This window comes from Schistocerca gregaria, chromosome 6 (assembly GCF_023897955.1).
Source record: "Schistocerca gregaria isolate iqSchGreg1 chromosome 6, iqSchGreg1.2, whole genome shotgun sequence".
NCBI lineage: Eukaryota > Metazoa > Arthropoda > Insecta > Orthoptera > Acrididae > Schistocerca > Schistocerca gregaria.
The window spans coordinates 390,896,994-390,914,031 of NC_064925.1; the positions used below are offsets into that span (position 1 = coordinate 390,896,994).

The 17,038-nt window shown below is 37.3% G+C and overlaps 1 protein-coding gene across 2 annotated transcripts in view; it reads right to left on the bottom strand.

Moving 5' to 3' along the window:
- Positions 1-2,566: 2,566 nt before the first annotated feature.
- Positions 2,567-17,038, bottom strand: part of LOC126278152 (death domain-associated protein 6-like) — a 154,443-nt gene continuing 139,971 nt past the window's right edge. The window contains exons 8-9 of one of the 2 annotated variants that reach the window (XM_049978049.1): positions 5,549-5,700; positions 2,567-5,452 (exon numbers count right to left, since the gene is read on the bottom strand). In XM_049978049.1, the coding sequence (XP_049834006.1) occupies positions 5,162-5,452; positions 5,549-5,700 (443 nt within the window). In that variant the 3' untranslated portion in view covers positions 2,567-5,161. Of the gene's footprint in view, positions 5,701-17,038 lie in introns of both variants that reach the window. The other variant, XM_049978048.1, reaches the window with a different exon arrangement.

A 17,038-nucleotide genomic window follows, 5' to 3' on the forward strand; every position in this document is an offset into this window, starting at 1 on the left:
TAAAGGAAACCAAAGAAAAGTTCAGAGTAGGTAGTAAAATCCATGGGGAAGAAATAAAAACTTTGAGGTTCGCCGATGACATTGTAATTCTGTCAGAGACAGCAGAGGACATGGAAGAGCAGTTGAATGGAATGAACAGTGTCTTGAAAGGAGGATATAAGATGAACATCAACAAAAGCAAAACATGGATAATAGAATGTAGTCGAATTAAATCGGGTGATGCTGAGGGAATTAGATTAGGAAATGAGACACTTAAAGTAGTAAAGGAGTTTTCCTATTTGGGGAGCAAAGTAACTGATGATGGTCGAAGTAGAGAGGATATAAAATGTAGACTGGCAATGGCAAGGAAAGCATTTCTGAAGAAGAGAAATTTGTTAGCATCGAGTAGAGATTTATATGTCAGGAAGTCGTTTCTGAAAGTATTTGTATGGAGTGTAGCCATGTATGGAAGTGAAACGTGGACGATAAAAAGAGTTTAGACAAAAAGAGAATAGAAGCTTCTGAAATGTGGTGCGACAGAAGAATGCTGAAGATAAGGTGGGTAGATCACATAACTAATGAGGAGGTACTGAATAGAATTGGGGAGAAGAGGAGCTTGTAGCACAACTTGACTAGAAGAAGGGTTCGGTTGGTAGGACATGTTCTGAGGCATCAAGGGATCTCCAATTTAGTATTGGAGGGCAGCGTGGAGGATAAAAATCGTAGAGGGAGACCAAGAGATGAATACACTAAGAAGATTCAGAAGGATGGAGGCTGCAGTAGGTACTGGGAGATGAAGAAGCTTGCACAGGATTGAGTAGCATGGTGAGCTGCATCAAACCAGTCCCAGGACAGAAGACTACAACAACAACTACTCTTCCAAAAGAATACATACTAATGATAACCATACAGCTTCCCTAGAAAGAAATAATAATTAATTGAAAACCTCAGCTGCCAACAGGTGTAGTTGATATACCTCAATGGGGTACAGCTGAAAATGTGTGCCCGAATCGGAACTCGAACCCAGGATCTTCTGCTTACATGGCAGACGTTCTATCCGTCTGAGCCACTGAGAGCACAGAGGATAGCTCGACTGCAGGGACTTATCCCTTGCACGCTTCCCGTGAGACCCACATTCCCAACTGTCCACAACCTACATTTGTAATGTTCCTAAAGGATATTTGCCAATTAACTCATTACTCCTGCCAACTAAGGTGATGATTCCTGTATCATGCAGTAGATGTAAAATCTATTTCTGATTGGGTACCTCACATTGAGCTAAAATTAAATTCTTCCCAGAACATTAATATCATTCAGTGCTAAGTAGGATGCCTGCGTACAAGATAATTTTGAAGAAGATATTGAGGAAAGAATAAGACAGGAATGAACAATGATCACAGGTGGTGTGTATGCCCAACTGGGGACTTCAAGAGATGGGTATGATAGTGTCCTGTGGTTACTTGAATGAGGTCTATGGTACTCACAAGATAACAGACTCCTTGATTTCTGTATGAGGAACAACCTTGTAGTAAGGAACTCATGGTATCAAACACAAGGTACGGATGAGATGGAGAAAATGAACCTCATATATGCTATATTTTGGATGAGGAACAAATGCAAAATAGATTACTGGATGTTAAAGTGAACCCTAGAGGTTTCTTGGAAAGTGATCACAGTCTGCTCATTGGTTGTTCAGGCTCACTGAGCTAAGAGAAATAAGAAGGACACAGGAGAAGAAACTCAGGACAAGGAAAATGAAACCAAGTTCCAAGACAACATCAAGACTATATTTCCAAGGATGGATATAAAAAGAGCTGAGGAGAAATGGAAAGATGTGAGAGTAAATTTTATCACAATACCTGAGCAGGTCTGTCAATGCACCAGTGGCATAAGAAACTGCAAGTTGAATGACAGAACAAGAACTGATGTCCAGAACAAGAAAAACATGTCTAGAAAATACTTCAAAGCCCAGATTGACTATAATAAGGAACTATACAGTATTACTAACTGACAAGCAAGCATAGTTGTTACAGAAAAGTAAGAGAAGTGAATAAATAAGTGGAGTGATGAAATGAGAGAGATTATGATAATGGCAATAACAAAAGCTATAAGGGACGATGAAACAGAAAAAATGATGAGAAACATCCCAAGTACCTAACAGATAATAATGGGAATCTCTGCATAGATGACGATAACATTAAAGAAACTTGCAAGTCTTACTTTGATGAGTTGCTAAATGTAAATTATATACACCATACACAAAAAGACAGTGCTGTATCACATCCATCCAATTCAGACAATGGGACAGACATAACTTGGAATGATACTGAATATGCCTGGAAATACAGAAACACTGAAAAATCAGCTGATATTGATGAAGCATCTGGGTGTAGTGGAACAGACCCCTCCCCACTGACGCAAATCACGAAAAAGGAAAATGTAACTTTTTTTTTCTTCAAATGAAATTACGCAATTAATTATTTAAATTATCATTTTTGTAAATTAATAAATTAATATTAAAATAAATAAATAAATAATTTTTCTTGTAAACGTGCTCTCTGGTCGGAAGCAGCAAAGACGAGGCATTGCTATCTCTGACCAAAGAGGTGCGGTAGTGTTGATAGACGTCCGCCAGTCGAGAGCGGCAACAGTTGGAATTAAGATCTCTTACTGTGATAACAGGTAGAGCAGTTCATAGGAACAGTGCAAGTGACTGATGTATTCATGTAAATGATACTGACCAGTTTGAAGATTCGATAATGTCAGATTTCATTGCAACTCAATTTCATATGGTCGTAAATAAGTACAAGCAATAAATGAATATGAAAAACAGCAAGATCAAGAGTTAGAAAAAAATAATTTCCATACTTACCTACTTCAAGAATTGGAGGGAGAAAATAAACGGAGACAATAGCCTGACCAGCAGCTATCAAGAGGAAATGTAGATCTACACAGCCTACTGTAAAATTAGGTAAAAAGGGATTCTAAAAGCAAATTCACTCTGTTAAATCTCAAAAATTATCCAAGGTTGTTATTTCTGTAGTAAATTGACCAATATTGTCCGATACAGTCGTGAAAAGTTACATTCTCAATACTGAATTAAAAACACTTTCTTTTGGCGACTTAGAAAACTTTAATAGAAATTTGTTCACATAGAAATAAATTTTCTTTTGGCAATTTTACTTCGGATCGAAAATCAGGGGTAGTCTCATTCATGAGTTCCTATAATTTGAACTAAGATACCCACAGTAAAGACAAAACACCTGTGGGAATGGCTAAAATCTTTGACATGAAGTATGGGTCAAGGCAAGATGGAGTTCTGTCTCCTGTTCTTTTCATTACAGAAATGAAAAAGATAGAGAGAAAATTACACCAAATCATTGGCAACGAAAAACCGAAAACCATTTTGTTTGCTAATGATGTATATTCTGCAGAACAACTCTAAATAAGGCCTTCAAGATCAAATAAACACCTGTGCAGAAGCTGCTAAAGTATGTGGTCTCATTTTCAGCCGCAAGAAAAGTGAGGTGATGGTCATGAAAAGATATGGGCAACCAGTAGGACATGTTGAACTGGAGGGCAACTACAGATAACCTACTGTTTTAACTATCTTGGTAGTGTTCTTTCGATACTGGTGTAGACAAAGAAATCACACCCACAGAATTCAAACAGATTCTAACTTCGATCAAACAGTTGAAGACCTAATATGGGATAAGAAAGTACCATTAAAATGTAACTGAGGTATCTACAAAACCTATTATACGGTGTAGGAAAGTACTGTTAGAATATCAATACTTTTGGATTAAAGTAAGCCTCTCACTGAAAGCACAATTGTTGAGTTGTGTATAGGCACACACAAAAAGAAACAAAAGTTGCAAGATTTTAGAATAAACCTTCTAAGATGTAAAGTAAAACCCACACAAAAAATGCACACCCACACATACACATGTCTGTGCCCTTACATGGTGCAGGCGAGTCCAGCTGGCACTATGTAGTACAATATGTGCATAAGTGCGTACGTGTTTTTTTGTGTTTTGTGTGTGTGTGTGCGTGTGAATTTTTCTCGAGCTCACAGAAGGATTATTTCAAAAGCTAGCAAGTTTTCTTTGTTTTTGTGAGTGACTATTGACCACTCAATGCTACTGCTTTCGGTGAGTTGTCTCCTTTAATATTATCACATGTCCATTTTGATGTACTGTTGTGAAAGAAGTAAAAGCTTCAGCAGAATTCAGACAGTTAAACGGTGGTTCCTTCATAGCAAGAAATGAAGGGATAGAAACTGGAATGAGGAAATCTGAAAACAAACTCAAGTCTGTACGCCTACAAGATAAAATAATCTCATAATAACTGAGATGGCAGAGGCATATGTGAAGCAGGGGTACTAAAGGTTAATGAGACTACTCTATGATCTGAATATCAGAAACAAAAGTCCAAAAGGAAGACCAAAACTCAGGTACAAGAACATAGTGAAGTCTGACATCGAGCAAAGAGGACATACCCAAATCATCATCCCAGAAGAAGAGAAGTTTAAGAACCGTAATTTGCTGAGAAGGCTGATTCGTCATAAAATAAGATAGCGTGATGTGGAATATGAACAGCAAATGGGTGAAAAGTATGATGCTGACCAACCTTTTCCCACATCTGAAGAAGTTTGTTACTGGAAAATGTTTCAAATCCACCAAACACGTTATGGGAGCTGTAAACGGATTAGAATAACATAACAGAGAGGGTACTGACTTAAAATATGACTATGTCAAAGCATAAAGAGCATTTTTGATTTAACAGAAACACAAAACTTTCACAGCCAGTCTGAGAACTTTTCACCATACCATTATGCCACCTTCTGTTAGACAGAATGGTGGTATTTTATTTAATTCAGTACAAGCCCTTTATATAAATATATGACTGTTTTCAAGAACCTATACTTTCAATATATAAATCGAGTCTAATAAAATTTTCTGTACAAATCACAAATAAAAAATCACACCTGATTACAAAGGGCAAAAAATAATATACGTGCCCTTTCTAGCTGCACCAAATGTATATATATTAACTGTATACATATTAAAAACTTACAACTAAAGAGTAAATAACCTTCATGTGCAAAGCAAGCACTGTTGGTGTTAAATATTTGGTTGGTATTCAAATATCATCCCCAGTGGGTAAAAACACTGGCTTACTGTCACTCTAAGATAATGACATCGTTATCACTGTCATTATCAATCTCTGGATGTGTTGTTAAGTGCCTTTCCACCTGTTTTGATTCATGTGAATGAAATTTTGATGTATTATTCTTGGACTGTTCACATTCTTGCAGCATACCATTATGTCTGTCCTGCAGTTTAGATGGTCTCATTTCAGAAGAAAAATTTGACACCCTAACATCGATTTTATGTGGCATACCATGTGCTTCAACTTTGATTGAAGCTGTGGCAATTACCACTCTCTCTTTAGGTTCTCTTCTTGGCGATTCCTGTAGCAAATTACATTTTTCATTATTTTTGCTCCTTTCACGAAGTAACTTTGCCTTATTGTCACTATTATGTTCTGATTTTTGTTCATGAATTACCACAATTTCTTCTTCATTTTCTGCTTGTTTGCTGTTATTATCTTCACACACAGTTTCCTCTGTCTGTAGGTCTTCTCCATCCACGTTGCCGTCACTCTCCTCATCGGATTCTTGTTCATTTTCACTGGTATCATTGCCATTGTTATCCATATCTGAAACCATTAATAAAAAACAATAAGGCTTCAAAGGTTTTTCTCAAAATTTGAATAAGCAACTTTGCTAACTAAATATCCTTTTCTGGTTAAATAACCCTCAAATGTTACATCTTAACTGTCTAGTTTTTATAGCCAAGTAGAAATGCATTGTTATTGAAAAATCTACAACTTTTATTATTATAACATTTGTTCATCCTTTGTTCATTTTGTACAGTTGTATGTACAAGTCACATTACGAAGAGGTATACAGTCCAGCACAAATCACAGAAATAACTGTGTATAGAAACAAACAATGGATGATGATAATGAAAATAATAATAATAATAATAATAATAATAATAATGTATATCTAAAAACAAAGATGATGTGACTTAGCAAACAAAAGTGCTGGCAGGTCAATAGACACAAAAACAAACACAAACATACACACAAAATTCTAGCTTTCGCCTGAACTCTTTGCCTTTACAAATGTCTGCTTGTGTCTGTGTATGTGTGTGTGTGTGTGTGTGTGTGTGTGTGTGTGCGCGCGCGCGCGAGTGTACACCTGTTCTTTTTTCCCCCTAAGGTAAGTTTTTCCACTCCCGGGATTCCTGACGAAGCAACTGCCAGTTGCGAAAGCTCGTAATTCTGTGTGTGTGTTTGTGTGTTTTGTTCATGTGCCTGTCTGCCGGCGCTTTCCCGCTTGGTAAGTCTTGGAATCTTTGTTTTTAATATATTTTTCCCATGTGGAAGTTTCTTTCTGTTTTATTTACATCTTTGTTTTTAGATATATTTTTCCCACGTGGAATGTTTCCCTCTATTATATTCATATTAATAATAATAATGTGTATAGAAAAAATGATAAGTATCTTAAATAAGTATAAAAATTATTTCAAAACTATATATACATTCTGGACAGAGAAGGGATGACAGGTGGTGTTCTAAGAGTAACACAACACTGACTTTCATATTTCAAGCACACCATGATTTAAACAGTCAGTAACATTAATAACAAATAGATTTTTTTTTCTTTAGCTGTTACAAAATTCTGTATATCAGTCTGCCATAAACTCAGTTGATTCCGGAGAACAGAAATACCACTGGTACCCTCAGAACTTGATAAACATACATCCTGAACGTAACTAACTAACGAACTAAATTAAAAATACTTTGTATAAATTGGCAAAAAGACTTGATATTTTCAGGTGTCTCCCCTGCTAAGTAAACACAGGATACAAGAACTACTGTCTAATGATATTTCTTGTAATCACACTGGACATATTGACACATCAATCGATAATTACACGTAAGTCCAATGAGGTCTTTACACCATAGAAAGGCACAATCACAGTGCCATATCACATACCAAAATTTTCACAGTAGATTTAAGGGTTGCCACAGATCACCACAGTCTCACTCATACAGTGAGCATAGGGGCATAGTGATAAGATCATTATTAAAAACGTCTATATGTGAGAGCAGAATATTGTGATTTCACCAAGGTAAGGTATTCATATGTTGGTAACACCAACTGATTTCTCAAGGTGGCCACTTGCTGCACTACTGGCAAAATGTCGCAAGTGTGTCTGAACCTCATTTTTTGCAAGATTTCCATGAAACAAAAACATTTCTACTTGTACAACTTATTGTCCATGAAAGTCAAAAGTAGTAAATGTGAATGCAGTAAATTTAGAAAGGATATTGAAGCACTGAAATTGATCATACAAGTACTTCTAATTTTATTATGTAGTAAGTTTTGCATACTTTATGTATGGGGCACAATGGTCAACTGATGCTAGGGGCACATTGGACATACTGCCCAGTGTGTTTCACTATCATTAAAATTATTGCTCTGTAGTCTTCTCCTCTTTCCTCTCTCATGTTTCAAGAAATATGATTCAGAATAGGAAAAGGAAAACTAATATCATATGACACCTGAAGACAGGATGAAAGAAGTTGTACAAGCTTTCCTAAAAGATAGTTATGCTGTGCTTGCAGCATCTAAAGAATACGGAATTCCTAAACAGACACTTGCACAGCACACTATCGTAATTTATCTATAGCCAAATTTGAAACTGCAGTATGAAACATGTATATAACTGTAAAAGCTACACTAATTCTCAAATTTATTTTTCCAGATATGTAAACAAACCAAAGGCTGCACCAGCCTTTTAAGAAGTTCAATTTTATCCAAAGTATAATTTTAAACAAGTTTTTACATTGGAGCAAAATCACTTTTACAAGAGTATGCTTAAGTATCTGCTGACATGCTGCATGGTATACCATTACACAGCTTGCTAAACTGGCATATGAGACAGCAGCTCGCAGTAATATCAGAATGCTTGAAAATTGAGAGACAAATAAACAAGCTGGTCCAGTGTTTTGAAACGACATCATTCACTGAGTTTGAGGAAGCTACAGCCTACATCATTATCATAAGCAACTAGTGCCAGCCCCCAGGATGTGGGAGCATTCTTATGCAGACACCAGAAAAAAAGTAGATAGTACGTTGTACACCAATTGGACATGGCCAACTTGTTACCCTAACTTCTTGTGTAACTGCATTGAGGAATTCTATTTCACCTGCAATAATATTCCCTACAGTTCATTATCCAGAACACACACTATATGGCGTACCACCATAAAGGGTAAGGTTAGCTCACAAGTCAGAGTAGATGATTGGGGGGGGGGGGGGGGGGGAGGGGATTTTGTTCACGTAATTACATAACCATGTTGTTAAATGTTCTAGTACATCTCCTAACGACCCAGTTTTGTTGATTTATGACAATCATGGAAGCAATTTCAGTATAGATTGTATGGACATAGTAATGCAGAATGGTGTGACAATTCTGACACTCCAGTCTCATTATAGCCACAAACTACAACCTCTAGACAGAACTGTTTATGGTCCTTTTAAGAGGTTTTATTACAGGGCTTGTGACAACTTTATGAAAATGAACCCTGAAAAGACTATCAGATTCAAAAATGTTGCAGCACTTAACTGGAAGAGCATATCTGATAGCATTCACAGAATCCAATATCATATCAGGATTCCAGTGCATAAGCATCTACCCTCTTAACACAAATATTTTTACAGAGCAAGATTTCCTGTCTGCTTCTGTAATGCAGCATGAAACAACTGAGGAAAATGAGAAAGAGAACTATGATGCAATTAATGATAAAGTTGATTATGTAAGTGTTTTATCAACCTTCAGAAGAATCCAGGAAATTGCAATAAAAGGCTACACCTTGGCCTTCAAGAGATGATACCAGTAGAGCATCATGCTTGTCTGTCAAACCTCAAGAAACTAGTCCACCCACAAAGGCACAACCAAAGTAAAGTTCAATTGCCAGATGGAAAAGAGGCAAAACATGAGTCTTGACAGACATTCCAGAAAAACAAATACTTGTTGAACAAAAGTAGAAGGAAGCAAAGGGAACTGCAAAAGATATGATCGCTGAGAAGCAAACAGCCAGAGCCAAAATGCAGCTTATTTTTTAAAGTAATGGCTCTCGGGCAGAAATGCAAATCGAGTTGGATGACACAGACAATGGACGACACTGATTTTTGTAGTAGTGATGGAGATCACAATATATTCACAATGCTCACTGAAGATCTCAAACAAGATGATTATGTAGTGGTGAAGGGGAATACATTGCAAAAAACAGATCCCATTTCACACTTTGTTGCCATAATCACTTCTACCAACAATGAGAAAAAAATTACAAAAGTGTCCTACCTGAAGAAATCACATAAAAGTGGCAACCATTTCACTATGCAGCATAATCCACAAAAAAAGTCTCTTTGTACCATTACAATGTTCAGTAAACATGTGAAAATATATGTCTAACAATGAAATAAATGTGTTAATTATGAGAAAAGAAGTCTTTATGTCAATAATTTACCTTCTCAAATGTGTGCTCATAGTGTCCCAAACAATTTCTCACTCTATCCCTACATGGTGGACAGTGGGCACATAAGACAGAGCTTTACCAGTATTTGTCCCAAAACTGTTAATGTGAGAACAAAGAGAAAAATTACAAAAACAACTAATGTAATTATGTGACCCATGGAGTTTCAACTTTCTATTGCAGTTACTGTAGACGAAATAAAAATATTAAGTGATTTCTGTGCTCACCGTGACCCAGCTTCCCCAACCACAACAAGCCAACGTTTACAGCAAGCTCTCTGGTGTGTCCTTTGATGACAACCCTGCACTACATGATTTTCTTGGACCATGATTTGGACTTTATTATTAACTATCATCGACATATGGCTAGTGCACAGACTTTCCTACCTGCCTAATGCAGTACTGTCTTCACGCACTGCTCAACTTCTAGCTGTGCTTTCAGTGGATGAGCCAACAGCTTATGGGTGCACCAAGAGCATGGTTCACATCTGAGTCCCTCCCAGTCATACTTATAAACAGTCTTCTCTTGTACTGATGTGTGAGTTACTGAACAATCTTTCAGAATGCTGTATTGACCATAAGGTATCCGTCTTGAGAAGTTTTTCATTTTGTGTATTTCCAGACAAACCAAGAACAGTTACTTTCTGTGAGTTAATTATAAATAACTTGTGCTTTATTCTGATAACACCGCTGTTGTTAAGGTTAAAACTCCCTCCAAGTAGCAAGCTGAAAATTTGATTTGGTCAATGAGGCATACTCACATAGTGCAATTACATGGCCCAGTCACATTAAAGTGGCCATCACCTATTTTCAGCTTCAATACGCAATAACCACTTGCAAACAGCAGATGGCAGCACTGACAGTGGAGGGTATATAAAGGGAGTCACAGGGTCACTGGAAACACTGCTGTCATTGTCATAATGCAGAAACAGAGTGATTTATCTGACATCCAAAAAGACATGATGATTGGCTTTCAGGTCTAGGGTGCAAGACCTATAGAAATGGTTAAGTTTGTAAACTGTTTGCATGCTGCTGTAATTAAATTATACTGTGCATGGAAAAATGGTCCCAACCAAAACCAGCACCACGGCAACTGTGTTGCGCCGTGGTTCATAGATGACATGGGCGACGATGACTGCCGAGATATGAACGGGTGAACAGACGTGAAACTATTGAGCACTGACCATTCAGATGAACAAAGGGGCTACCAACAGTGTCTCTTCAACACTGTTTAGTGAAAGATGCTGCATATGGGCCACCACAGCAGGTTAATTCACGCACCCATGCTGACTGTTACTCATAAGCAACAGGGGCTGGAATCTGCACACCAATACTGCAACTGCACATCCAAGGAGTGGCAACACATGGCCTTTTCAGATTAATCACATTTTATGCACCATCAGGCACATGGCCATTGGTGTGTACAGTATGAAATGTCAGGAAGCAAACATTGTGCAATCAGAAGGGAGCATTATGGTCTGGGGAATGTTTTCATAGCATTCCCTTGGTGGATCAACATGCTGACTGTTACTCATAAGCAACAGGGGCTGGAATCTGCACACCAATACTGCAACTGCACATCCAAGGAGTGGCAACACATGGCCTTTTCAGATTAATCACATTTTATGCACCATCAGGCACATGGCCATTGGTGTGTACAGTATGAAATGTCTGGAAGCAAACATTGTGCAATCAGAAGGGAGCATTATGGTCTGGGGAATGTTTTCATAGCATTCCCTTGGTGGATCAACAAAAGCGACCATGTCCACCCCTACATATAGTTTGTTCTTCCTCAGCATGATGGCATTCACCAGCAGGACAATGCAATTTGTCACACAGCGTGCAGGTATATACATGGTTCGAAGAGCACCAAAATGAGTTGACCATTCTCCCCTGGCCACCCAATTCCCTGTATTTTAACCTGATCAAGAATCTATGGGACCACCACAATCAGGCTGCGTTCCATACTGCAAAAGGAGTTTATCCAGGCTTTTGACAGGTGGTCACATTAATGTGACTGGATAGTATAGTAGCACTTTGCCAACAAAGTGCAAGGATCCGAATTCCAGGCAAATTCTAACATCTTACTAAAGGTTCAATCATCAGGAGTGACTCAGAGAGCAATGACCATACAAATCTGCCTTCGGGATGGAAAACATCTTCAGTATAAGAATCCTAAGGAAGCCTAATCACCCAATGGAGGAGAGCACTGACAAAACTTCTGTCTGATTAGTTCTTCATTATTGTTTGGCAGTCTGGGAACTGAACCATGCTGGATTAATGGGAGTGACAGATGAAACCCACAGAGAATTTGCCAGGAGTTTATTCATCCAGCATAGGAAGATCACAGAAATGGTCTAAAATCCCAGATGGGAAATACCACATGAAAGATATCAAACACCACTTTCAACCTTCCTTTTAACATGCTGAGATGGTATGCTCACAGCAGAGCCAACAAACAGTCTTCCTTTGACAAGTAGCTCTTGTAATTACTGCTACCATAAAATTAGAAAAATTTTTTATGGGAAGTGTAGTGACTGTAGTTTTTCCTGTGAACCACCTGCAAGGTAAATCAATATATCCACTCTCTATACTAACTTATGAAATACACATATTATTGCAGATTTTTTCTAGTTCTATTCTCGGAGAGTTATTAGGAGAATGGACGGAGGTTATTCATCTGAAAGGTGTGTGCAAGTGGTTCACTTATTTTGCAAAATATCAAGCACTTCTAATTGAAGTGTAAAGAACATTACAGAATGAATCCCAACAAAGACCTAGAAATAAATAGAGAGAGAGTGTGTGTGTGTGTGAGAGAGAGAGAGAGAGAGAGAGAGCATTAAGTAAAAAAAAAATTATACATCCCAAACAAAGCTGTTTTACCGTTTAGTGACAAATGAAACCTTGCTCTTATATTTGGAAAAGTTTAAGTTAATGCAGATGAGTAGGATAAAAATCCAACACTGTTCAAATGCAGTACAGTCGTGTGCTTGAAACAGTGACATTTATTAAATATTTAGGCAAAATATTGCAAAGTGACATGAAATGGAACAAGCACTTGTGATTACCTGAACAAAAAGCAAATGGTCAGCTTCACTTTACTGGGACAACTCTAGGATACTGTAGCTCCTCCTTCATGGAGACTGCTTACGGAACACTTGAGCGACACATTCTCGGGCTCTGATCGAGCTTTTGGGATCCCCACGAGATAAGTTCCGAGTACTAGCATTCGCAGACTTCAGAATGGTTCTATGCCCTCAATATATTTCTTAAGTAAGGACGGCAAAGACAAAATGAGAGAAATCAGGGATTGTATGGAACTATATAGACAGTGATGTTTCCCTCACTTGATCTGCAAGTAGAGCAGGAATGGTAATGATTAGTAGTGGTACAAAGTGCCACTGCCATGCAGCATATGGGGACTTGCAGAGTATATGTATGTAGATGTAGGTGTAGATTTAGATTTATACAGGAGTACAAATAAACTAAGCTGTCAGTACTTAAGAGAGGGTAACTACAGCATTCATCATACCTATTGCCCCTTTAAATGTCTAGAGCGCTATAGCTGAATATGATATTTGAGGATGCATGTTTGTCTTATTGAGGACCTGGTATGAATTGGTCACTATTTAATTGTGTGTCTAACACCTCTTGAGTGTTAGCACATGACACTGACTAAGTTTGTACTGTACTCAATATGAAAATGGTTTGATTGTTTCCCATCTGGAATTGTGTGTAAGTTGTTTTGATACAATAAAAATAACTGACCTCAAACATGCTTTAAAGTGGGATTTGATGATGCCCTCAGGTCTGAAATTTTACTAGCTCATTCATAATGTGAATCAGTTAAATGAATACAGTAAGATGGATAGTACAGAGATATGCAGCAATTTATTTTAATATTTCTGTGAATAACACATATAGCAGATATCTGCTTGGAATTCATCAGAGAGCCATTTGCCGAGTCATTAATTCATTTCCTCATACGCTGTTTTGCTCCACATAATAATGTACACTCTCAAACACTGAAATTAATGGACCCATAATTTGAATGAGATTTTAGCCATTTTACAACCACATGAAATTGCCAAAGTGGTTCAAAAGCAGTTTTATGTAAAACTTGATATCACAAAATTTAACAAGATACTAGAAAAACAAAAGAGAAATATTCCACTGACTGACATTGGATAATGTCTTCCTCAACCTCAAATGTCTTGGAATAAGCAGACAACAGCAGAAAATTACTGTTGTATCCCCATTTCCAGACTTCTGCTGTTTCTCACTATTGTTAGTCATGCCAAATGTGATAGACGTGTAGCTTGATTGCAATCTATCCCTTTCCTAATACTGTTTACATTCCAATCTGGAGTTTCCAGTGTTCGACAGATGTGTAAATACCTTACACTGGTTGTGTGCTCCAATATTTCTACCAAGTCCAGACTGCTTTACAGTTCACAGCCAGTGATAAAAACTATTGCACACAATGACCTAGGAGAGATAGGAAACAATATTTTGAGCTATTTGAACCAGGATTAGGAAGTGTGTCCGTCCTTCCTTCCTTCCTCTTATAATGATGGGAAGCACCACTCCCAAAGGCATTTCGAAGCTACTGCTACTGCATGCTCCCCCTCCCCCCAACTCCCCCTCGCCAGGGAGAAATTCATGTACCCCTTCTGTCCGCACCTAGTGGAATCGTATGGGCAAATGTTACATCTGTTTTCAATGTGTTTGCATGTTGTAACACTACTATTGATATTGTAAATAATTTGTACTGATTAATTCTGAGTAATGCAAAAGTTGTATTCTTTATTATGAAATGTCTTTGATCTACTATAAAGAAGTAGAGTTGTGTGAAATATTTACTCTTTGTGAGTTAAGTTCTTTGTATTACTTGGAGGGCAATATCATTTAATTATGGATATTTTTTGTTAACTCCTTAATATGTTTAAATGATGAGATTTTTTAAAATATGTCTGTTTGTAACAATGTAACAGCTGGTTCATACCTAGGGACTTTGCATTATATAAAGTAAAACCAAGAGTAATTCCCCTCTGCAATGGAAGTGAGTTGACATGAGCCTGGACGGCAAATGAGAGAGCACAGTATTGAGTCGGCAGCCAGTAACTGATGAATGAACAGTGCAGGTGCTGAGTGAGGCTTACAGTACTGCAATCGAGATGGAATGGCCTCAGATGTAATTTGTGGTTGAAAATAGTGCTTTAGCTTTGGGAAAGGCTCTAAAAATGATATTAATGATGCCTAGAAGAAGTAAATAGACCTTATTAATGCCTTATTAATTACCATAATAACACATTGTTTCTGGAAGTGTGTATAGTTTGCTCATATGATGAAAAGACAGTTTATGGGATTACATTTCATTCTTTTATATCAGAAAGAAATCAATTTGAATAGTTGTTTTGCAACCAGAGAGACCTGAAGTGATTATTGAAAGAATAAATTTAAAAGGTTTGTATACAGTGTTGTCTTATAGCATATATACTGTAAATGTGTGTTAATCAAGCTGGCAAACTATCATGTGCTATTTTGTCTTGTGTGGGTTCTGAAAAACAAGTTTAGGCTGAATTAGTTAAAGGTAGAGGTAATGACTGTGATATATGAAAGAAAAGGTCTCAATTGTAATTCTATGACTTATTTGTGAAAGTGATTACTGCTACTACCCACTTTGTAGTTCATCCAGTTGTGTGTATTCATTGCACTTCACTAATCAGAAATTAATGAAAAGTTCCCTTGAATTTGGAGAGCTCATCCAAATTGTTTTGCTATAAGTGATACCTAACTGCTGAGTTGAATACAGTATTACGTCAAATATTAAGCAACTTGCACTGTGTGTGTGTGTGTGTGTGTGTGTGTGTGTGTGTGTGTGTGTGTGTGTGTGTATCACGTAAGATTTAACACCCCTTTTATTTCACGAACAGTTACACATACCAAAATGTGTTTTTTTGCAAATATTAAGAGTGTTGAAGGGCATGTATGTTTTTGTTTGGTTAATGTTTTTAGTGCTGGTATGAACTGAGGTACTGAATTAAATAAGGTTTTTAAATCAAACCATCTACTTTTTATAACTGCATTCAATATTTCTTGAGGAGGTATTAACAGTGATATAGCATTTGTTAATGTTGATGTTGAAGCCTGTCACAAAAAAAATATGCTGCAGAAAGCAACTTCTGAATTAAATATCTAAATGTTAGAAAGAATATGAGACCTCTGTCTTCTGTACATGGCTGTGAGCTGCTTAGAGGTAAAATCCATGGTGTTGGACAACCGTCTCTACCTACACTGCTATAAATTATATCATACAAGATACATTTGTTAAACTAAACATTTCATTAAAAATACTTCAGTGATCACCAGTACATTGCAAAATAAATATTCTTCACTCGTGTTTCATGCTGAATGTTAGCACATAACGACAGTATGTACGAATGTCCATTTAGAATGCCTGAGGTAGAGTCAGGCCCCACAATGTAATTACCTATGATGACGCACCTTATGCTTACGCTCCATGGTCACTGATGTTGAACCTAAGGAAGCTAGTGTAGATTTTTCGCTGCCCAGTAGTGGATGTTATGCAAATTTGCATTACTGTGGTTAGTAAACGTTGCTTCAGCGATAAAGAGCACGTGTTGCTAAAAACGTAGGGTCATCTCAGTTGATGAAAGGCAAACCAATAAAATTCTGTATGATGTTTGAAATACACAGTTGTCAAGTGCCTGATGAAGTGATAGATGATGAGGATGGAAATTCTGTTGACGCAGACTGTGAATGTCATTTGTCAGGCTAATTCCATGTTCCTTGGCAATATGTCTCGTAGCACTGTGTGGATTCATTAGCGTTGTAGCTAGAACAGCTTCTTTGTGTTGTCTGTCAGTTGCAGTCCTCTTTCTCATTCTGTTTCTGATATTCAAGCAGCCTGTCCGAACCAGCTTCTTAATAATTTGTGCAACTGCCTGGTGCATCGGACACTGGCTATCTGGATATATAGCCCTATACCATTGTACTGTTTTTATGGCATTCATTTTACAGTTACTGTATAAAATTAGCAAAACTAACTCCTCCTCATTGTTGTATGTATGCACACTATGAATGTTGAAGCAGAAATGAGTGGCCTAGTGGCCTGCAGTGCAGGTAAGTAAACAGGCAAATGTGTTGACATTCTATCACAGCGTAGCACGAGAGCTCTACTTGGCAGTGGTTGCACCACTAATGTCAATATCGGCCACCGTGCTCTCAAATTCTATGATATTTCTTTAATTTTTTTATGAAAGGTTTCAATGACAACATTAACAAATGCTATATCACTGTAATTGTCTTCTCAAGAGTTATTAAATGCAGTTATAAAAGGTATACAGTTCCATTTAAAAAATACTTTCTTCAATATCTCCATTGATACCAGCACTAAAAACATTAACCAAACAAAAAAACAC